The sequence below is a fragment of the Amblyraja radiata genome, chromosome 26 (genome assembly GCF_010909765.2).
Source record: "Amblyraja radiata isolate CabotCenter1 chromosome 26, sAmbRad1.1.pri, whole genome shotgun sequence".
Lineage (NCBI taxonomy): Eukaryota > Metazoa > Chordata > Chondrichthyes > Rajiformes > Rajidae > Amblyraja > Amblyraja radiata.
Genome location: NC_045981.1, coordinates 23,288,127 through 23,311,580, shown reverse-complemented (window position 1 = coordinate 23,311,580; position 23,454 = coordinate 23,288,127). Strand labels below are relative to the sequence as shown.

The window sequence follows — 23,454 nt, the reverse complement described above, 5'->3', positions numbered from 1 at the left end:
CTGGCATATAATCTGGTCAAATCAACTGAGCTATAATAATCTTAGAATATATATGGGATTTTTTGTTGTTGATAATTCTAACTTTTTGTCAACCATCCACCCATCTCTACCACTTCCTCAGATTCCAAAGATGCCCGTCGGATCCCTTTAAAATATTTCTCCTCTCACCCACACCAGTTTTTTTTGTCAGGATGTTATTAGTAGAACAGATAAAGGAAAATCAGTGTTTGCGGTGCATTTGAATAATCAGAACACTCGATAAAATCCACATAAGATGTTAGTATGCAAAGTTAGACGTATAATTGTGGGTAATGTACTGGTGTCGATTGAAAATTGGTTGACAGACATGAAATGAAGCAGGAAGAATAATTGGGTCTTTCTCATGGTCTTAGGTGGAGACTAATGGACAATAGTCCATTATATATGGACTATATATAGTCCATATATAATGGACTATATATATCCCAGGAGGGATATGTGTTTGGGGCCCTAGCTGGTCCAATATGTATCAATGATTTTGATGATGAGCTGAATGTAATATTTCTAAGATGGCTTAATACTAGAAACTGGGTGTAATTGTTTTTAAGTCTATAAACTTGGCTGCATTTTTGTTTTGATTTCAGGCTGAAGATTTTGTAATTTTTCATTGATAAGATGTTGTCTTGGCAAAGTGATTGTATATAGAGGATAGCTATATGAGGTGATGCTGACTTGTTCCAAAGCACCGTCTGGGTATTTGTAAATAATTACAAATGTCAATGATACTGAAGAATTCTAACAGACAGGATGCAAGCAGCAGAATTTTTTTTAGATAATTTAAGTATTTAAGAGTGCTGAATAAAGAAGAGCATTGAAACATAATTAAGGTTGAAGCTAAGTTATCATAAATATTCTTTTATTCTTAAATCTTGTTTATTTTTATATTTTATGTGAAGGAATTACAATATATAGAAGAATTTTAAAATTCAAGGCATTTGTTATGCAATCATTATGTGTAGGAAGAAACTGCAGATGCTGGTTTAAACAGAAGATAGACGCAAAATGCTGGAGTAACTCAGCTGGACAGGCAGCATCTCCGGAGAGAAGGAATACATGACGTTTCCGGTTGAGACCTGAAGAAGGGTCTTGACCTGAAATGTCATCCATTCCCTCTCTCCAGAGATGTTGCCTGTCCCGCTGAGTTACTCCAGCATTTTGTGTCTATATGCAATCATTATGTCCTGGTATCAAGCCTCTCAATTATCATGTAATTAGAACCATATTTTTCATTAGTTTGTATTGAAACTATTTCAGAAGTGCTTTACAGCTGACAGCCCCGTCAGGATTTTTATATTCATCTTACTGCCCAAGAAGATCTCAAATTTGCTGTTAATTTCACATTTTGATTGGAGCAAACATTGATAGTTTTGCTAGTGTCTCATATAACTCCAAAGTATAATAAATAATAGAGAAGAATAAATTGTACAGAATGATTTAAAGGATGTATTTTCTCTTGTATGTATTTCTTTTTTTGTTGTGTTTCATTATTTTTTTTGTCATGGGGTGCAGGAAAGGGTTAAATCTGCTGAACAATTCACACATATCACTTTCAGAAATGTTATAATTTAGTTGAAATAATAGCTGAAATTGGAAAAATATTTGAGAGAAAAGGGACTTAATTTGGTAAATGTGTTAATAATGATTTGAACATTTAAGCAAACATTACTGCTGCTCTTCATTGGACTGCAAAGATGGATACTTCTGCTGAAAATTTGAGATCTGTTTGTGCTGCCCTGTAATGATTTACCTGCCCTGCTTTAATTTGGTAAATATTTTACTGATGTTGATTTGGTTTCTACAGTTCTGTTCCATGTGTCAGAAGACTGGTGCCACTTTAGGCTGCTACATTAAAGGATGCCCTCTTAAGTACCACTATGCCTGTGCTTTAGATAGTAGTAAGTATCTCTTCAGTTATTTTTATTTATACATTTTTTTTAATGCTTTTGTCGGTTTTGACCAACTGAATGCAACCATTTTGTACTCAGCAAATAATGTGCGTTTTCACTTTAATCATGCTTTCTGCATTAACAAGGACACTGATGATGAATACCAGTCATGAGTTCCAATAAAAGTAATTACCCAATTAATTCTGAGTGGACATTATACAGATAATTTAACGGGGTTTTTTTGGCTCAAATTTAAATTATCCAGTATTTCAGACTAAGCATGCATATTAAAACAGTGTAATTTAAATTAAGCAAATGGGTAGTGTATAATGTATGCCATTATTTTAAACGATGTTCAGGTTAAATTTGATATAACTTTGAATGTGATGTAGAGCTGAACCAATATTTGCTAAAGTCCATTCAGGTGTCTAATACCAGTTAGAAGTAGTGGGTTATTGTTCCCATGTTTAATGTTTTGAAATGGATATCCTTCAAGTAAAATTGTACGTGAGCTAATGTCCTTTCCTATTGTGCACGGGTGTTGCTGCTATTCATCTCCTCTTGGCACTCACCATTGTCCCAGTAGCAATGAATGACCATTATTTTACCCAAAAGTTCCACAGCTCCAAATTTTCTTATCAATCACAGTTCAGAGTTGATGGACAGGATGTTTCAGTTCTTCAGCTAGCTATTGTAAGCATAAAATTAAAATGTCTCACCCCCATTGCACTACTATTTATATTGCATAATATTACATTGCAATACTAGTGGTATCACTGATAACATATATATGTGTTTCATTGAGTAAATAGGTCATTTTTTTGGGGAGAGGAGTTGCATTATTAGAATAGAAATGCCAAAGGAAGGGGATGGGCAGGAATTTTTATCTGGCAGGGGAAAAAGCAATTAAAGCACAATCAGAAAGCTTGGGCCTGTCATGAAAGGCTATGCTTTGTCCCAGTAGGCCAGTGAATAGTTAATGGGAGCTGTCAGCCAATACAGAATTTGATGCATTAGTTGATGGATCCATTATCCTGCTATTAACCTTGGTGTGCTGAACACTTGGTACTACAAACAACTATGGATTCTCTGTATATTCTGTCCTGCTAAAAAAGAGCTAAAGCCTATACTTCACTGAAATACTATAATCATCTGTTATAAAAAGCAGCAGAGATACATAATGGCCAGCCGTTTGTGGAGGAAAGCCTTTTAATTGTCGTCTTGTATTGAGCATCACATATTAAGTTAACGGAAGCACCAACGATGGGAGATTTATGTGGGGAAAAATTACCAATACATGTGGATAGAAACAAAATGCTGGAGTACTCAGCAGGACAGGCAGCACCTCTGGAGAAAAGGAATGGGTGAAATTTCGGTTTGAGATCCTTCTTCAGATATATGTGAATATATGAGATGCATGTGGATTCCTTTCACCTTGAAATGGATTTCTACAGCACAATATTAAGTGCTATAAAAAGCAATGCATCTTGTCCCTTAATGTTCATTCAAGGTTTTAAAACTAAATAATAACAATATAAAACTTTGGAGATATTCAGTATGTTGGGCAGCATCTATGCAGAATGAAGCAGAGTTATTGTTTCAGGTTGGTGACACGCCATCAGAATTGTGTATTCTTATGGAGTAGAAAGGTGCAGCAGCCTGTTATGTCTTTGCCATCTCTTTGAAAGAGCTTTGGCTGCATTTGTGTGTATTAATTAATATGGAAAACATTTCAACTTAATATTTTTAAATAATTGAGGCTATATATGTTATACTTACAGTTTGGCATATGGAATTATCATTGAATACATGCCGATTTTTGTCCACAGCTGATTTAATAGTTCTATCGTTTCGTTGTCTTATGTTTTGAGCGTTTGTTAATTGCGTCAGATCTTATTTTTGTAATATAAATGTATCTCTAGATGTGAAGGATATTTGTTGACCAGCATCTTCTGTATATTACAGAATGTTCCCTCAATGAAGATAATTTCTCAATGAAATGTGCAAAACATAAGGTATGGCAATAGTGCTTCATCTTTCACTATTTATAAGTTATGCATTCATTTTGTTGATATTTAGAAATGAAACCTTGGTGTGTTTCATATTTGTACTTTTTCTTTCAACTGTATCTAGGTTGAGCAAGATAAAAATTACTTTAGTGACAGTCAGGTTTGCTAGTGCTACACGAGTGGGTTTAAACTAAATAGCGGGGAGGAGAGGTTGACAAATTGGGAGTATAAGGATGAAGTTAAAGTGGAAGAGAGTACAGTAAAAGTTACGAAAGACACGCAAATTAATGGGATGGAAAGTTCAAGAAGGGATAAGAGTGTAAGGTCAGGTGAAAGAGGAACCGGTGTGAGAGGGGTGGTGAATACCGAATTAAAAGTGTTATATGAATGCGCGAAGTATAAGAAATAAAGTGGATGAGCTTGAGGATCAGTTAGAAATTGGTGAGTATGTTGTTGTGGGAATTACAGAGACATGGCTGCAAGAGGATCGGAGCTGGGAACTGAATATTTAGGGGCATACGTCCTATTGAAAATATAGACAGTTGGGCAGAGGTTGGGGTGGCTCAATTGGTAAGGAATGAAATTCTGTCCCTTGCGAGGGGTGACATAGTCAGAAGATGTAGAGTCATTGTGGATAGAACTGAGAAATTGTAAGGGTAAAAAGACCCTAATGGGAGTTATCTACTGGGCCTGGAGATAGGGTGCAAGTTGCAACAGGAGTTAAAATTAACATGTAACAAAGGTAATGCAACGGTGGTTATGGGAGATTTCAACATGCAGGTGGACTGGGAAATCAGGTTGGTACTGGACCCCAAGAAAGGGAGTTTGTAGAGTGTCTCCAAGATGGATTCTTAGAGCAGCTTGTACTGGAGCCTAACAGGGAGCAGGCAATTCTGGATTTAATGTTATGTAATGAACCAAATTTGATAAGGGAACTCCAGGCAAAGTGACCATAATATGATAAGTTTTAATCTGCAATTTGAGAGGGAGACGGTAAAATCAGAAGTGTCAGTATTGCAGTTGAACAAAGGGGACAATGGAGGCATGAGGGAAGAGCTGGCCAAAGTTGACTGGAAAGGGACCCTAGCAGGGATGACGGTGGAACAGCAATGGCAGGCATTTCTGGGAATAATCCAGAAGATGCAGGATCATTTCATTCCAAAGAGGAAGACAGATTCTAAGGGGAGTAAGAGGCGACCGTGGCTGACAAGGGAAGTCAAGGACAGTATAAAAATAAAAGAGAAGACGTATAACATATTAAAGATGAGTGGGAAGCCAGTGGTTTGGGAAACTTTTAAAGAACAACAGAAGGTAGCTAAAAAGGCAATACGGCGAGAAAAGATGAAGTACAAAGGTAAGCTAGCCAAGAATATAAAGGAGGATAGTAAAAACTTCTTTAGGTATGTGAAGTCCACGCCCCGCCCGCGGCTAGAAGCTCTGCAGACCACAGCCCCATGATGCCAAAGTCACCAGGCCAGCAATTGGAGCACTCCTCTCTGGCAAGGGTTCGCCCCGCGATGGAAATGTCCGCGCTGCGCCTGCTGCTGATGCTCCGGGCCCAACTCCAGGAGAGGCCGCTCCTATCCATGCTGTTAGGCCGCGAGGGAGGTGACATGGAAAAAGTCGCCTCTCCGTCGAGGAGGCGACCGAAAGTGGTTCCGCCCTTTTCCATTGTGAGGTTATCCATTTTGGTGCCAAGAACAGGAAGGCAGATTATTATCTGAATGGTGTCAGGTTAGGAAAAGGGGAAGTACGAGACCTGTGTGTCCTTGTACATCAGTCACTGAAAGTAAGCATGCAGGAACAACTGGCAGTGAAGAAAGCTAATGGCATGTTGGCCATAACGAGAGGAGTTGAGTATAGGAGCAAAGAGGTCCTTCTGCAGTTGTACTAGGCCCTGATGGGACCACTCCTGGAGTATTGTGTGCCGTTTTGGACTCCTAATTTGAGGGGAGACATTCTTGCTAGTGAGGGAGTGCAGCGTAGGTTCACGAGGTTAATTCCCAGGGTGGCGGACTGTCATATGATGAAAGAATGGAGCGACTGGGCTTGTATTCACTGGAATTTAGAAGGATGAGGGGGATCTTATAGAAACATATAAAATTCTTCAATGATTGGACAGGGTAGATGCAGGAAAAATGTTCCTGATGCTGGGTCACAATTTAAGAAAAGGGGGTTGGCCATTAGAACTGAGACGAGGAAAAACTTTTTCACACAGTTGTGAATTTGTGGAATTCTCTGCCTCGGACGACATTATTCAAATTATTAGTATGCTAGTCAAAACGTTATCATTCGGTGGGAAATTGGACACTACTACATTCTTGAAATTCAATCATCCTTGAAGTGTTCGGCTGGCAACCGGAAGGTAGCCGGTTCGAATCCCGCTTGGAGTGCATACTGTCGTTGTGTCCTTGGGCAAGACACTTCACCCACCTTTGCCTGTGTGTGAATGTGTGTGAGTGATTGGTGGTGGTCGGAGGGGCCGTAGGCGCAGATTGGCAGCCACGCTTCCGTCAGTCTGCCCCAGGGCAGCTGTGGCTACAGAAGTAGCTTACCACCACCGAGTGTGACTGAGGAGTGAATGAATAATGCGATGTAAAGCGCCTTGAGTATTAGAAAGGCGCTATATAAATCCCATCCATTATTATTATTATTCATATTTATGTGACACAGACACGTTAAACATTGCACTATTCAGTGTAACTAATGACATGAAAATGACATTAATTAAACATGCATTAAGAAACCCCAGTGTTTACCCCAGTTTTAAGTTGAATTCCCTCTGTACAGATGGCCTTAACAATCATTGATGTGTTTTTGAATGAAATATATTATTCAAGGCTATATACTGTTTTAAATCTAATAGTGTCTGCACAAATTCTTCTTTACACAACTCTGGCCTTGTGGAATTCTTATTATAAGCAGAGCATGTGCATGTGCATTTTGATCAGAACAAATAATTTTACTGCATTTATTTATTTTTTTAGCTCTTTTATTGATTGTGATACAAACATGTAATGTTTATTTAATGAAACCATAATTTATTAGTTACAATTTCTAAATGTGAAAATATTATTTCACAATATGGTAGAAATGTTCTTTTTTTCTGGCAATCTCCTCATCTAGACACCTTTACACCCCATGAGTAACAGTCAGCCAATGTGTAAATAATACATCAATTCTGTCTACATTCTGGTTTAACCAATCATGCTGATATATTACTCTGTGAGCACCTAATGCATGTAACAATCTCTTGTGTGGTATCTTATAACCTTTTTAAAATACGGATGTACTGCATGCACCACTACCCCCTTATTTACTCTGCTGGTTGCATCATTAAATAAGTTCCCTTGGAGAAATATGTTAGTTCTCCCTAATCATTCTGTTATTTGTCCTTTTGCCACACCCCTATTGGATTTGGATTTCAAAAAGGAAGTACTGTATATAGTGTAATTTAATAGATTACACCCAAGTTAATGGTTCAGGGATTGAGGGAAACAACTGAGCATGTATGGTAGATTAGTTAACGTGCAAAAAACAAAGGACATGGATAAATAGATCATTTCAAATTGCTAAAATATAATTAGTGGGGATGCTGCAAAAATTAGTGCTTGGGGCCTCAACTATTTTCAATCTATATTGATGACACATCAATGGTAATTATTGACAAAACCTTTAAAGAGTAGAATTTAAATATCTCTAAAGGCTTGGGGTGATGAGGGATAGTCAGTTAAGTTTATTGTCATGTGCACCAACGTATAGTGAAAAGCTTTTGTTGTGTGCTAACCAGTCACATGGCTGTGGGGGAAGATCCTGGCTCACTAATTTGATTCGGGTTTTCGAGGAGGTAAAGAAGATTGTTGAAGCCAGGGAGGTAAAGGTTGTCTAATCAACTGAAGGCTGGGTTAGAAGATTGAAGCGGATAGAATCTAAGGCGAGCTGGCTAATTGGATCCAAAATTGGCTGATAGTAGGCCAGAGAGCAGTGGTGGAAGAATGATATTTTGAACTGAAGTCTGTGATAGTGGTGTTACAGGGATTAGCACTGGAATCAGTGCTGTTTGTGTTATATATTAATGACTGATGTTAACCTGGGAGGCATGATTAGTAAATTTGTGGTTGACGCAAAAATTGGTGGCGGATGTGGAAAGTGAGGAAAGTTCCAACATCGATCAGCTTGGAAGTTGAACGGAGTGGTGGCAGAAGTAATTTTGACAAGTGTGAGGTGATGCATCTTGGTAAGTTAAATAACAGGACAGTGGAAGGTGGGGCACTATGATATGTTGATGAACAGGGAGACAGAGTTGTCCATAGTTCCCTGAAAGTGACAATACAGGTAGATCGATTGGTGAATAAACATAGAAACATAGAAAATAGGTGCAGGAGTAGGCCATTCGGCCCTTCGAGCCTGCACCGCCATTCAATATGATCATGGCTGATCATCCAACTCAGTATCCTGTACCTCCCTTCTCTCCATACCCCCTGATCCCTTTAGCCACAAGGGCCACATCTAACTCCCTCTTAAATATAGCCAATGAACTGGCCTCAACTACCTTCTGTGGCATATAAAGCATATGGCAGTCTTGCCTTTATAGGTTGGTTCACTGAATATTAAAGTTGGAATACCATGTTGCTGGTTTGGCCACACTTGAAGTATTTGTGTGCACATTGGTGGTTGCACTGGAGAGAATGCAGAGGAGATTCACCAGGATATTGCACGGTCTAGAGGAATTTAACAATGGGGGAAGATTGGATAGACTGAGTTTGTTTTTCCTGGCTCTTAACACCAGCAAAACCAAGGAACTGATTGTGGTCTTTGGAAGGGGTAGGATAGGGACCCACAATCCCGTTTATATCGATGGGACGATGGTGGAAATGGTCAAATACTTCAAATTCCTGGGCGTGCATATTTCTGAAGATCTTTTGTGGTCCCAGCACACTGATGCGATTGTAAAGAAGGCGCATCAGCGCCTCTACTTCCTGAGAAGATTATAGAGATGTCAAGGAGGACTCTCTCGAACTTCTACAGGTGCACAGTAGAGAGCATGCTGACTGGCTGCTTCGTGGCCTGGTACGGCAACTTGAACGTCCAGGAGCGGAAAAGACTGCAGAAAGTTGTGACTGCCCAGTCCATCACCGGCTCTGACCTCCCCACCATCGAACGGATCTATCTCAGTCGCTGCCACAAAAAGGCCCACACCATCCTGGTCACACACTCATCTCAACGTTGCCATTGGGAAGAAGCTACAGGAACCTGAAATCTGTAACATCCAGGTTCAGGAACAGCAACTTCCCCATAGCCATCAGGCTATTAATCACTGAACAATTAAGCTCTGAACAATAACAGCCTTATTATTATTGCACTATATCTGTTTATTTATTGTGTATATATGGTCTAAAGACACACTGAACTTGCATCTTCTGTTTTGTATTATTTTTACATATTCTGTTGTGCTGCAGCAAGTAAGAATTCCATTGTCCTATTTGGGACACATGACAATAGAACTCTCTTGACTCTTGACTATAGGGTGACCTGATAGAGGTATCTAAAATCATGAGAGGCATAGATAGGATTTGAGGGGAAGGTTTTTCCTCAGAGAAAGAGTGGTTGGTATCTGGAACTCGCAGCCAGAGGTCATGGCGGAGGCAGCTACAACATTAAATTAAGAGGTAATTAGGCAAGGCATAGAAGGATACAGACCTAATACAGACAAATAAAACTAGGGCAGATGGTCAAAATGGATATGATAGGCAGAATGGCCCATTTCTGTGTTGGATGATCATTTGGATGAAGTTTCCAACTGTAATGTATACATAATTGCTAATGACAGGTTGAATAGTTATTTAGAAGGAAGACTTGAGTGACAATTGAATATATTAAGGGGAATTGTGAGCAGGAAAAATAGAAAAGCGCAGTATTTAAATTCAATTAAATGTTGATGTCCAGAGTATCTGAGTGTCTTTATACAAAGGAACTGGCCAGGCAAGTATTTAGGAAGACAATGGGGATAAAGAACAGGGAAACGGAAGTCAAGACATATGTGTGCAGGAGGTCCACAAAAATGCTGGAGAAACTCAGCGGGTGCAGCAGCATCTATGGAGCGAAGGAGATAGGTAACGTTTCGGGCTGAAACCCTTCTTCAGACTGATAGGGGGTGGCGGGGAGTAGGAAGGAAAAAGGGAGCAGGAGGAGCCCGAGGGCTGGGGGATGGGAGGAGACAGCTCGAGGGCTAAGGAAGGGGAGGAGACATCAAGGGCTAACAAAATTGGGAGAATTCAATGTTCATGCCCGCCGGATGCAGGCTCCCCAAGCGGAATATGAGGTGCTGTTCCTCCAATTTCCGGTGTTGCTCACTCTGGCAATGGAGGAGACCCAGGACAGAGAGGTCGGAATGGGAATGGGAGGGGGAGTTGAAGTGCTGAACCACCGGGGAGGTCAGGTAGGTTCTTGCGGACCGAGCGGAGGTGTTCGGCGAAACGATCGCCCAACCTCCGCTTAGTCCCCCCTATCAGTCTGAAGAAGGGTTTCGGCCCGAAACGTTACCTATCTCCTTCGCTCCATAGATGCTGCTGCACCCGCTGAGTTTCTCCAGCATTTTTGTGTACCTTCGATTTTCCAGCATCTGCAGTTCCTTCTTGAACACATATGTGTGCAGGACTTTGGTCCGCGCCTTTTTGTTTCATTTGAAGAAGGATGTACCTATTTTTGAGGCTGTAGAGAAAGTTGAATCGCTTGATTCCTGAGAAAAAATATTTTCTTATAGGAAAGATTAACCATAATGCTGTGAGATGTTTGCGAAAGCAAGGGAGGTCCAGACTGAAGGTCATTGGCTCAGGATAAGGGTTGACTATTTGACTGAAATTAGGAAGAATTTATTCTGAGGGTTGTAAATCATTAGAATTTCCTTCCCCAGACACTTGATGCTGATTAGTAAAATAACTTCCAAGGTTGGTGTAAGATTGAAGGGTCATGGGAATTAGTCCTGGGAAAAGCTGGAAAATTAGATTAAGGCCAACAATTAGAAACGGCGATCTTGTTAAATTGTGGTTCAGGATCAGTAGCCTGTAGCCTTTTCCTGGCCATTTTCCCTGTACAGAATGAGAGGTTGGTATGATTAACTTATTAAAAAAAGATTATAGTTCAAGTCAAGGGTGTTGATGGGACAAGCAGAGAATCATGCGTCAGATAGAGAGATTATGTCAGTGGGAGAAAAGGGGTCATTATCAGAGTTGTCAAAATAAAAGCAAAGCATGCGTGGAAAATGTATGCCTTTTTGTGAGATCAGAGCATGGTCCAAAATCACTCATTTTCCAAAGCACAAAATTGCAAATTGATGAAGTTATTGTCTGTGAACTTTAATGTTGTTTGTTCTAGAACCATTACAATTCTACCCTTTGGGAAATGCTGGATTGTATAATTATACTGAGTCTGAAGAGCATGTTATTTTCGAGAATGTTTTTAAACTCTGCTATCGTTTATACTGTAATTCTTTCGTCTGTCGATTTACTAGGACAAAGTTCTGAAAGTTTCAACAAGGATGGAAAGCAGGTGACAATGATGCTGCAATTCAGTTTGGCTGAGCTGTAAGTAGATATATTGTCTCCATAAATAAGTTATTTCCACAGTATTTTTTTGTTAGTGTAGAAGTAATGCTGACATTTGTACATCGTAGACATGGTGCTGAAGGAATGTGTTTGTCCCATTCTGTCCATCAAATGGAGCTATGTAGGTTACACCCATATCCCAGCTTCTGGTCCTTAGTCTCATGGGTTACAAGTGATGTCCAGGTATCTTTTAAATCTAATGTGTGATTCTATCTCCATCTCCCTTTCAAGCAGTGGCTTCCACCTCCCACTAATCTTGGTGCTTGAACCCATGCTTGTTTATTGCTGTGGTTGATCATTGGTGGTAAGTGAAGCTAATACCTCCAGCCAATAATCCTACAGATCCTCACAATCGGATGTACAGATGAATCATAAACCTAGAGTAAAACTGCAAAGAGTCCTAGGGTTAATCATGCATCTGTTTTATCCCCTCTCCGCTGCCCGTGGGTAGCATTGAAAGGCACCTCCAACCACCTTTGTTGTGTACAGCAGGTGGGTGTAGTTCCATGAGGGTTGCAGTACTAATAATGCATCCAGTGTATTTTATCAATATATGTTGGGCAGATGGTATTCACCTATTTTATCATTCTTGTAAAATTATATATCTGCACTTAAGCCTACAACTTCAATACTGTACTTGAGGTTGGTTTTGCTGCCCCTGAGATGAACACAGTTGAAGTCATGGTGCTATTTGAAGAAGAGATTTTTTTGTTCGAGTAAACGTTTTCTAAAGCAGTTAATGTGATCACTGTTGAAATGCTAAATGACAGACATTGGAAATCTGAGATATAAACAGAGGATGCTGGGAATACTCAACAGGCCATACAACATCTGTGGGAAGGATATGGAGCGCATGATCCTAGTTAATGATACTTCAAGGTCACTCACAATTGTTTAATTCATTTTCTGCTTTGCTAAAATGATCACACCCAAAATTGACAATAAAGTTACTTTTCTATTGCTAAAATAGACAAAATGCAAATTATTTACATGGTTTGATTTAAAAAAAAAACTGATTAAAGTGGGTACACAAAAATGCTGGAGAAACTCAGCGGGTGCCCGCTGAGTTTCTCCAGCATTTTTGTGTACCTTCGAGAAAATGGGACAGGGCCTTTAATATCCAAAATCTATGCCTTAAAGTTAGCAACTGAATTACCCCAGCTTTCTTACATAGAAAATTGCAAATATTCACTAACCCCTGGGTGAAGACATTTCTTCTCATCTTTGCTTTGAAGAGCTAATCCCTTAATTTGAGATGGTCATTTCTGCTAGATGCCCCATCCAGGGAAAATATCCATCCTGTCAACCAGGGTAAATTTTAATATATTTCAATAAGATCACTACACTCTAAATTTCAATCTGCTTCATCTTTCCTGAACATGACAAATTGCAGTAATCAATCTGCTGCATCTTTGCTGCATTCCACCGATTGCAATTATATCCTCCTTTAAATAGGGAGAACGGCTCCAAGCATCTACAGACTTCCCTTCTAGGATCTGCACTGGCCTGATTTGGAATTATATCACCGTTTCTTCATTGTTGCTAGGTGCAAACACTGGAACACACTTCCTAACAGGACACTGGGAGTACCTTCAATAGAAGAACTGCAAGGGTTCAAGAAGGCGACTCACCACCACCTTCTCGAGCAGTTGGGGATTTGTAAACCTACATCTGTAGTTCCTTGTTTCTACTGTATTAAATGTACCCTTGCTGGTATCACCCAGATCCTGAAAATTAAACTAAAAAGGAAAAAAAAACGCTCTTAATTGATTTATTGTACCAGCATGTTAACATTGGCAATTCATTTCAAGTACACTGAGGTCGCTCTGAACATCAACACCTTTCAACCTCTCGCAGTTTAAAAAAAAAACAACTTTGCTTTTTTCCCCTTCCAAGTGGATTTCACAAAATATTTTTTTTTTACTGCCACTTCCTTTCCCCTTCACTTAATCTGTCCATATCCCCTTGATGCCGCTTTGCTTTCTCTTTATAACTCACATTGCTAACAGGCTCTAGTTTAATATCATCAGCAAGCCTGGAGACTTGATTCCCTCATCCAAATCACTGGGCCCAACATCTGAGTTCCCAGCACAATCCGTGCAGAACCGCTCTAGTCACAGCTACCAGATCAAACTGACTTGTTTTACCTTTAACCACTTCTCACTCCCGGTCCCTAATACAATGCACTATAATGTATAATAATCTGTTTGGTGGCAACTTATTGAATACCTACTAGTAATCTAAATACATTACATCGGTTGGTTAACCCTTATCTATTCCGACTGCCCACCACTTTCCCTTTTTTTTTTACCTGAGGTTCCTTGTATATGTAATTCTTTAAATGTTGCTTGTGCATTGTCTTGCCTTTTAGTGTAGTTTCCTGATCTGCTATAGCCAGTTCATACCCCTTGTATTTCATGGTTTGAAATCATCAAAATGACATAGTCAAATGTAAGATGCTGTTCAGAACAAAATAACTTTGAGCCCGCAGGGACCCAGTAAAGATCCTGACCGCCAGTGCTGTCTGTGTGGAGTTTGCACGTTATCCCTGTGACTGCGTTGGTTTCCTCTGGGTGCTCCGGTTTCCTCCTTTATTCCAAAGTTGTGCAGGTTTAGATGTCAATGGGCTTTTGTAAATTGTCCCTAGTTTGTAAGGAGTGGATGAGTAAGTGGGATAACATAGAGACTAGTGTGATCGATGATTGGCATGAACTCAGTGAGTTGAAGGGCCTGTTTTCATGCTGATTCTCTAAACATAACTACCTGATTATCAATGAACCCTTTCTCATTACATAATATTAGTTTTAAAGTACCCTGAAACCACTGCTTTCTCAACATTCTGACGTAGAAAATATTTCATGTCAGCTCCAGGAGCTCGTGCTCCACACACTTACATTAATTTAGTTTACCCCTTGCTGCTTCTTAGCTTCACCCAAACTAATACAACTATGTGATTTTCTCAGACAAATCCATAATGCCTACTGCCTCTATCTCATCCTTGATTGTCAGGGCTGATTCACCAGTTTTTTCAATTAGCCTGTCCCTTCTAAAATGTAAGTATTCTGTAATATTTAATTTCCAACCCTGGTCACTTTACAATCGCATCTCTGTGACAGCTGTTAGATCTTACCCATTTATTTTTGTGTCATTAATTCACACACTATAATTATGATTGCAGTGAAAATTCAAAGAGCCTTCAGTTTTGTCTTTGTACCTTTTTCCTGCTCTGAATTGAATTGAAATAAGAGGATGATTGTATGGCTCTTGCTGTTACCATTTATCTGACTGTTACTATCTATTTTGCCACCCTGCTCTATCTCCTTGTCATTTAATATTTTCTGCAAGCAGAATCTACTCCCATCATTTAGTTTAAAACTTTATCTGCAGCACGAGTTATTCAATACGCTACAATATTGGTCCCAACCCAAATCAAAGAAAGCCCATCCCAAAAGAAGAGCTTCCTCTTTGACTAGTACTGGTACTAGTGCCCTGAGAAACCAAAACAACTTTTCTTATACCAAATTTGAACCATGCATTTATTTCCCTTGCCATATTAATCCCATGACAAGAAGCAGTTTGTGCTGCACTGCTTTTGTAATTCATTTTCAAAATGATTGTCATTGCTTCTTATCTTGATTTGGGAGCCTATACAGTGGCTTGCAAACGTTTTCATACCCCTTGAACTTTTCCACATTTTGTCACGTTACAACCACAAACGTAAATGTATATTATTGGGATTTTATGTGATAGACCAACACAAAGTGGTGCATAATTGTTGAAGTGGAATGAAAATGATATATGGTTTTCAAATTTTTTTACAAATAAAAAACTGAAAAGTGTGGCATGCAAAAGTATTCAGCCCCCCTGAGTCAATACTTTGTAGAACCACCTTTCGCTGCAATTACAGCTGCAAGTCTTTTGGGGTATGTCTCTACCAGCTTTGCACACCTAGAGACTGAAATTTCTGCCCATTCTTCTTTGCAAAATAGCTCAAGTTCAGTCAGATTGGATGGAGAGCGTCTGTGAACAGCAATTTTCAAGTCTTGCCAGAGATTCTCAATTGGATTTAGGTCTGGACTTTGACTGGGCCATTCTAACACATGAATATGCTTTGATCTAAACCATTCCATTGTAGCTCTGGCTGTATGTTTAGGGTCGTTGTCCTGCTGGAAGGTGAACCTCCGCCCCAGTCTCAAGTCTTTTGCAGACTCTTAACAGGTTTTCTTCCAAGATTGCCCTGTATTTGGCTCCATCCATCTTCCCATCAACTCTGACCAGCTTCCCTGTCCCTGCTGAAGAAAAGCATCCCCTCAGCATGATGCTGCCACCACCATGTTTCACAGTGGGGATGGTGTGTTCAGGGTGATGTGCAGTGTTAGTTTTCCGCCACACATAGCGTTCTGCATTTAGGCCAAAACTTCAATTTTGGTCTCATCTGACCAGAGCACCTTCCTCCACATGTTTGCTGTGTCCCCCACATGGCTTGTGGCAAACTGCAAACGGGACTTCTTATGGCTTTTTTTCAACAATGGCTTTCTTCTTGCTACTCTTCCATAAAGGCCCGATTTGTGGAGTGCACGACTAATAGTTGTCCTGTGGACAGATTCTCCCACCTGAGCTGTGGATCTCTGCAGCTCCTCCAGAGTTTCTCTGATCAATGCTCTCCTTGTCAGTTTAGGTGGACGGCCATGTCTTGTAGGTTTGCAGTTGTGCCATACTCTTTCCATTTTCGGATGATGGATTAAACAGTGCTCCGTGAGATGTTCAAAGCTTGGGATATTTTTTTATAACCTAACCCTGCTTTAAACTTCTCCACAACTTTATCCCTGACCTGTCTGGTGTGTTCCTTGGGCTTCATGATGCTGTTTGTTCACTAATGTTCTCTAACAAACCTCTGAGGCCTTCACAGAACAGCTGTATTTATACTGAGATACACACAAGTGGACTCTATTTACTAATTAGGTGACTTCTGAAGGCAATTGGTTGCACTGGATTTTATTTAGGGGTATCAGAGTAAAGGGGGCTGAATACTTTTGCACGCCACACTTTTCAGTTTTTTATTTGTTGAAAAATTTGAATACTTTTGCAAGTACGTTGGAAGACAACTTCAAAAGGTCAAACTATGAAAAACATATGTACTTGCAAAGCAAAGTGATATCATGAGAAAATCAGGTATTGAAGATGGATCGGAAGAAGATCAGTATTCTACTCTAGACTTTCGGGATTATTTGTACCATGAAGGAGGGTGTGTGTAGAGTAAGATAATAAACCAAAAATACCACAGAACTGAGCAAATAAATTTGATTTGAACAACCAATAAATATTGTCGACCAGGCCAAATAACAGTAATTCAGCATTAAATTTTGAATTTAATTACAAATAAATAAACATCAGTTGCAATGGACCACACCACAGTAGATTAATCACATTCTTATATACAGCATCACACTATCTCGCAAATAAAATCATTGCCTATATTAATGGGTATTATCTAAGGCAATGCTATTGAGGGGCAATTGCCAAAGGCACTAAAAGGATTAGTGAATCCCAAATTCAGTGGTATTGCTCGCACTTAATGGAGCTTGCTAATTATGATTAAGAATGATATTGGTAATTATGTCACCAAAGGACCAGGTATGTAAAGAGTTCAATTAATGTGACATACCAGGAGGACTGACAAGGAGGAAAGGAGAATGTTCCAAAACATTTTACAATCAGTGAAACATGGGTACTGTTGAAATGCAGGTATAAAGTTTAAGCTAACATGTGCTATCACTATTTTTCTTGTAACATTCTGTATTAACATATCCACAGGTGGTTCTTCACAGATTGCTTGGAGATGGATGTGCTATGTTGTGAAAAACAATTCGGCTCCTACCTGTTACCTTCACAGTAAAGCAAATTGGAGATATTGAAAGAAAGCACTGTGGTCTTCCATGTCATTTATTACAGCTGTTGGTTAAGTAGAATGAGTTAAATGTTCATGGTACTTCCAAGACTGTGTGTCAAGATATGTTAAAATGATTCAGTTCTCCCAAATGTTAACAAGGCTGTTATGATGGGGATGTGGGTTTGGGGGGTGGGCAAGGGATGGGCGCGGGGGGGGCGGGGTTGGTTGGCGGGGGAATGTGTTTCTCTGCAGTGTCTAAACTTTATACCCAAATTTCAATGCATCCGCTACATTTTTCGAAAGGAGCTGCAACAGATTTATGTATGTTTGGTAAACACAAAACTCTTATTCTTGATAGTGATTGAGTTGTGCAGGTGTGAAAACAGAAAATGATCTAGGCATGCAGTTTGATACCACAATTATCTAGATGGTTCTTCCTTGTGCATTGACGGCCTTAAAAAATATTAGTGTTTAGTAACTCGTCATTAGTTGTGTGTACATTTTGGTGTCATTCTCAAATGTGCATGCAGTGAACAGCACTTAATTCCAACTGCAAAACCTCAATTTCTCTGGGTCCTTTAAAGATATGATAATCTATTTGACGAGCCATATAGCGTTGTAACACTGCCCTACTGAAATAATCAATCTTAGATGGGTGTATATATTGGAAATTAGCTGGACCCAGTGTAGCCAAGTGAGAACCAAACGGCAGCCATGCATTCAAATAATGTTGAATTGTTTATTGATACAAAACACCACCTTTTCTATAGCCATGGAATAAACAGGGTCAAAAATGATTTGCTTATTCTGTTCCTCCCATTCTGAAGTTACAAATCGCTAACATAAAATTCATGATTTTGACATTTGCTGCAGAAGTTAATAGTGTTATTAGTTCAAATAGTCAAGCACACATTATCCCTTGAGTCTCCCCACAAGAGTTTACTTGTTTACAGTGGCTTTACAATTCTGCTGTAAATAATACTCACAGTATTCCCCTTTTGTAAAGGGAGAAATGTTATACTGCTCCTATTTTTCACATCCACATTATTTTACTATTTTTCAAATTGATTGGCTGTGATAATCATTTATAAAGCTACAGTTCTTTTAACGGGTTAATTGGTCTACATTTTTAAAACAAAAGTCCTTTTTTCATGTTTACAAATTTTGCAGCACACTCCCACCATACTACACAGCTGAGTGGGTTTGACCTCTGATATGGAATTGATCTAACAATCTTTTTTGAAAAAGAAAAAAGGAACATTTCATACCATCACTCCAGCTCGAGTTACAAATGGACTCTGGTTAGTTTTGCGCATCTGCCCTAGGCCTTCCAGTGTGGCTGAGCCCAAAGGACCACTGTGACACAGGCTTTGTTATATTTAATAAATCTGGGTTAGAGGAGAACCATAATGGATTTCTGTTTTTTAAAATAAAAGGTAAAAGGCCAGACAAGAGGGATACAACAGTACAAATGCCACATAAATATATATAGATAGATATTTATTTTTTAAATTACCTGTACCAAGTACTTTTCTAACTCCATTAAATTTAATGACTCCTTATGCATCATTCAGTAATATGTACAGTCCAACTCTGAAGCTTTTCATCCTGCAGGAGTTATCACTGCTACCTCTTTGGAAAATTCTTAATTCAGATGTATGGAACCAGTTATTTCATTATTCATCCAAAACTTTAAAAGTTAGAGAGTAGTTCCTAACTCTCGCCAAGCATTTGATGGTCTTGCAGGATCCTTACACATTTTCTGTCTGATTTTAGTGAATATAATTTTATTTCTTCAGCCAACAAGTGCTGTGCTGTTTGCATAAACCTTTCATTTCAGTTAGCTCTCCGAAAGTTTTATGTCCAAAATAAAGGCAGATAAAAGGTTTGTTTAATCCTTGGATTATTTGTTTGCTGCAGAGTTTTAGTTTACCGAAATAACATTTCTACATACTTTATCCTCAGTAAGTCTGCACCATGAGCCATGAAAGGTTTCGATATCCCCGCTGTTCTCAGCTGAAGCATGTGTCCCTAGGTTAAGGAGGGGGAAATAAATAAATCATATTTTTCACTCTAATTTCTGTTGCAGATGTGGACTGCCAACTTATCAATTGGCACCTTATAAGGACACATATGCTAAGAGTGTATATAACTGGAGGGCAGGTGATGTCTGTGGAATTAGTTCCATTGGCCCAAAAGCAAAAGGTGAATGGTGGGAATGTAAAAGAAAAACAGATGATGCTGAATATGTTCAGCAACTTGGAAAGAAAATGTTCAGCAACTTGGAAAGCACCAGTGAATAGAGAAACAGAGTCAATGCTTAAAGTTGATGAACTTTCATCAGCACTACTCATTGCAGGGACGAAAGGAGGCATTTTAAGAGAAAACAACACCCAATTCTCAGCTCACGGGTCTGATTTCCAGTCTGGTAAGTTATAGACTATCTGTCAGTGGAGCGCTGCTGAGAAAGAAAGCAAAAGTTAATATGCCATTTTTCAACAGCTGGCTAATTAGGCACTGTTGTGTAGTTAGCAGAAATGCACTTATCAAACTATTGCAAAAAGCTTGTTGATTGAAGCAACCTGATTCAACGGTGAATGTTCTTGAATAAGTACCGTCAGCTCATTACATCACTGCAGTGGGTTGGATCGTAAAAGACAATAGTTTGTAAATTTTGTCAGTCAACTGAAAAGGTGATTATTGTTTTCTTTCTTCAGTGTAATTGTACCCTTTATGGTTCAGTATTGAGTTTGGTCGAAAAACAGAAGCATGTTATGTCTTTTAATTGTACCCAATCAGCTGATGAATGCCAAGAACAACGAAATCAAACTATTTTTCTGTTTTTTTTACAATCCGTTCCAATATCTCATTTCCTTAATACGTTGCTCAATGTTGCTGATCATTCATTCAAAGATTGTTGTAAGTCATTTAAGGGCCTGTCCCACTTTTACGACCTAATTCACGACCTTTTTTACTCGTGGACATTTTTCATCAGGCGAGAAAAACGCCCCGACCTACTTGATGCCACAAGTACCTACGACTAGCATCACGACCTAGCTACGACCTCATGACGACCATGCTTGCGAGTATGAATCAAGGGCAAACACGGCAGAGGTCGTGAAAGTGGGACAGGCCCTTTACGTTTTGTGGAGTATTTTGTGGTGGCTCAGCTTTTTGTAAGTTACTGCAAATGTTATTCAGTAAATGTTATTCCACGCCTACCTTTTACTGGCTTTTCTTGCATATTCTCCATTTTCCCCTTCCCTCTGCATGTGATCCAGCCTATCTAAGCATTCCACAGATAAACACATGGCTAGACAGATTGATCCCAGGCACTCTCCAAATAATTTCATGAGCAGTATCCTCTGTGTTCCAGAGACCTGTTAAATCTCAGTGGCATCATTGTTTCCTTCCTCTTAAGGTCAACTGCAAATTTCTGCCTGGATCTGAAACAAAGTCAGTTAAATGTGTTAAATCATGCAAACATCAATGTCATATTCTTTGTTACCACTTTCTTGGCCCTGATTTATTTTATTACTGCACAGTAAATTTCTACCCTTCGGCACTGGGAATGAAGGCCTTCCAATTGCTGTATGACAAATGTGGGGGCCTGCAGATTGCACACAAAAATGGTGGTGTAAGAGATTGTGGGGTGGGAGGGAACGTGGTTTGGTAGACAGTGTGCTTTTTCCACTGTTTCTGAGCACTGCAGAGGCAGGCACTAGAGGATCTGTAACGCCCCATGTACACCTTCTGTTGTGGGCTCAGGCCAGAGAATCCCAGCAGGTGGGAAGCATGTCGTATTTTTATTTGAGGAGATTTGAGAACATCCTTGTATCTCTTCCTCTATTCAGTTAATAATCTCTTCCCACATCTATGTTTGGTATCAGGTATCTGGTGTTGGGCATGTGAATGATGTGGCTGCATAGCTCGGTGTAATCACTACCTTGGGCATGGGAGAGAATGGTTGTATTGATTCACTTATTCTGCCAATGGATTGGAGTATTTTGCAGAAGTAGCATTGATGACCTCTCCAGTGCTTTGAGATCCATGGTGTAGTTAATTGAAATCCTAGAAAAATATGAGCAGGCAGCGATTTCTTCTGGTCGAAAGACCACGTGTTTTATTCAGCGTCTTAGTGTTTTTCACAGGTGACAAAACTCTTCTCTGGCTTACCGATAATGGTTCCCAAGATAGGAATGATTCATGTTTTTCAGAGGCAACATGTTTATGCTTTGAGTGATCTACAGTAGAAGAAGTATTTTGAGGGACCAATCTAATTCCTGCCTGAGCCTCTGCCGATTTTTCTGTATTTCCCAGCAGGTATGTCTAGACAGTGATCAGGAGTAAGAATCTTTGGAACTATTGCATTGTCCAAACTAAATGAAACAAATCTCCCATGAAACATGGAAACTGTCCCTCTAAACCTTTCCTATCCATGTGCCTGTTCAAATGTTTTTTAAATGTTATGTACTTGCCCTAACTACTTCCTCTAACAGCTCACTGCCCTCTGGGTGGAAAAAAGATGCCCTAGTTTCTCATTTTTACCAACTGTAAGCTATCTCATTTTCCCTTTTGCTCTCATACTTAATGTAGTGTGGTTAACAAACAATGATTACCGTGGGGAATAAAGCCTGCCTACTTCTCAATAAAGTGTGCAAACGTGGAATCATAGTGAACTGAGGAAGCAGGAAATAGTTCCATCCAGATGTAATCTCTCCGTTACACACTGGAGTCTTAGAAATGTTAGTTGCACAAATGGACTATTTGCTAATGTAGCTACAAAAGATTGGGACAGCCCTTCGAGAATATATCAAAGAAATCAGAACAGCTGAGTTTAGTCGGCTATTTTCTGTAGTATCCAGTAGTCTACATTTTTTACCAGGACTAATGCCAAAACTGAGCAGCAACATTTAATTGGCTTGAAAGGAAACTCTTCAGTTGTTAATTGAGTAGTTTCAGATTTCAGTTTTAATCCATTTCTATTCTAAAAGATTTTTTTAATGTTCCTCAACTGTGTTTAACCAGCAACAGCGCAATAGAGTTGTATCTGGTAGTGGTTTGGTAGCGCCATTCTACAATATACAATAAGCTGTTTACCTAATTTAATGGTAACGGGGCCTTTCATTAAGTTTTCATTTTTGATTCTTAGACTAGAAATTGATACAGCCATGTGTAATGTGAAGCAAGCATCCTCGATACTGATCTTACAATTATTCAGCCATGTTTATCATTTGGGCAGATTCTTTACAAGAATGTTGAATTCCATCTAAATATGGATATGTTTCCACAGTGAAGGATGGAATTGAGTAAACTCAAATGAAAATGAACCATCTGTATTGATTAGCTATTAGCCGATACAAACCAAAACTGGATATTGCTACATGTGACCAGAAAGGACTGAAGTAGCTGCATGTCTGAGTTCTGCAGGTTTGGGCACTAATTTCCACCGCAGATCACATCAACACCAGAGTTCAAGTCAAATCGGACAAATGTGTTTACCCAAGGTTGCCGCAACCATCTGTTTTTGTATAGAAGCTTGGTGAAAAACGCTTGGCTTGTGGGCTGCAAGTTACTGCTTTTTCCTATTAGTGTTTTTTTGTACCAGCCACTGATTCTCTGCTGAACTGTGAGTTTTATATGTATGTTATATATAACACCTTTTCATTTTGGCTGCAAGAGTTTTATGTGCTTGTTGTATTTTATTTTTAAATTCAGCCTTAAATGCGAGTGGTACCTCATGTCATTTCTGTACATTTCTTCCCATAAATAAAGATGAACAAGTTTTGGAAATAATACTGAAGGAATCTGATTTTTGTGTGTACATATGTGTTCATAAACTGCATTACACATGATTAGACCACAAAGCCCTTCAAAGTGTTTCTGTTTTGAATTAAATCATGGCTAATTGCATCAAACTCCATCTATCCACTTTAGTTTTTAATCAAACGTAGATTCTTGAGATATGTGTCTCGATGAGCACTTCAAGAACAAAGTCCATGGAATCGAACAGAAAGCAGGAGGAT

The 23,454-nt window shown here is 39.3% G+C and overlaps 1 protein-coding gene across 6 annotated transcripts in view; it reads left to right on the top strand.

Annotated features, from left to right (window-relative positions):
* The window catches only part of LOC116988059 (transcription factor 20-like), a 46,036-nt gene extending 22,812 nt beyond the window's left edge, over positions 1 to 23,224 (top strand). For 4 of the 6 annotated variants that reach the window (XM_033044501.1, XM_033044499.1, XM_033044500.1 and 1 more), the window contains exons 3-6: positions 1,841 to 1,934; positions 3,891 to 3,940; positions 11,445 to 11,517; positions 13,085 to 13,290. In XM_033044501.1, coding sequence (XP_032900392.1) covers positions 1,841 to 1,934; positions 3,891 to 3,940; positions 11,445 to 11,486 — 186 coding nt within the window. In that variant the 3' untranslated portion in view covers positions 11,487 to 11,517; positions 13,085 to 13,290. Of the gene's footprint in view, positions 1 to 1,840; positions 1,935 to 3,890; positions 3,941 to 11,444; positions 11,518 to 13,084; positions 13,291 to 17,352 lie in introns of those variants that run through there. The other 2 variants (XM_033044502.1, XM_033044498.1) reach the window with 1 other exon arrangement.
* Positions 23,225 to 23,454: the final 230 nt, after the last annotated feature.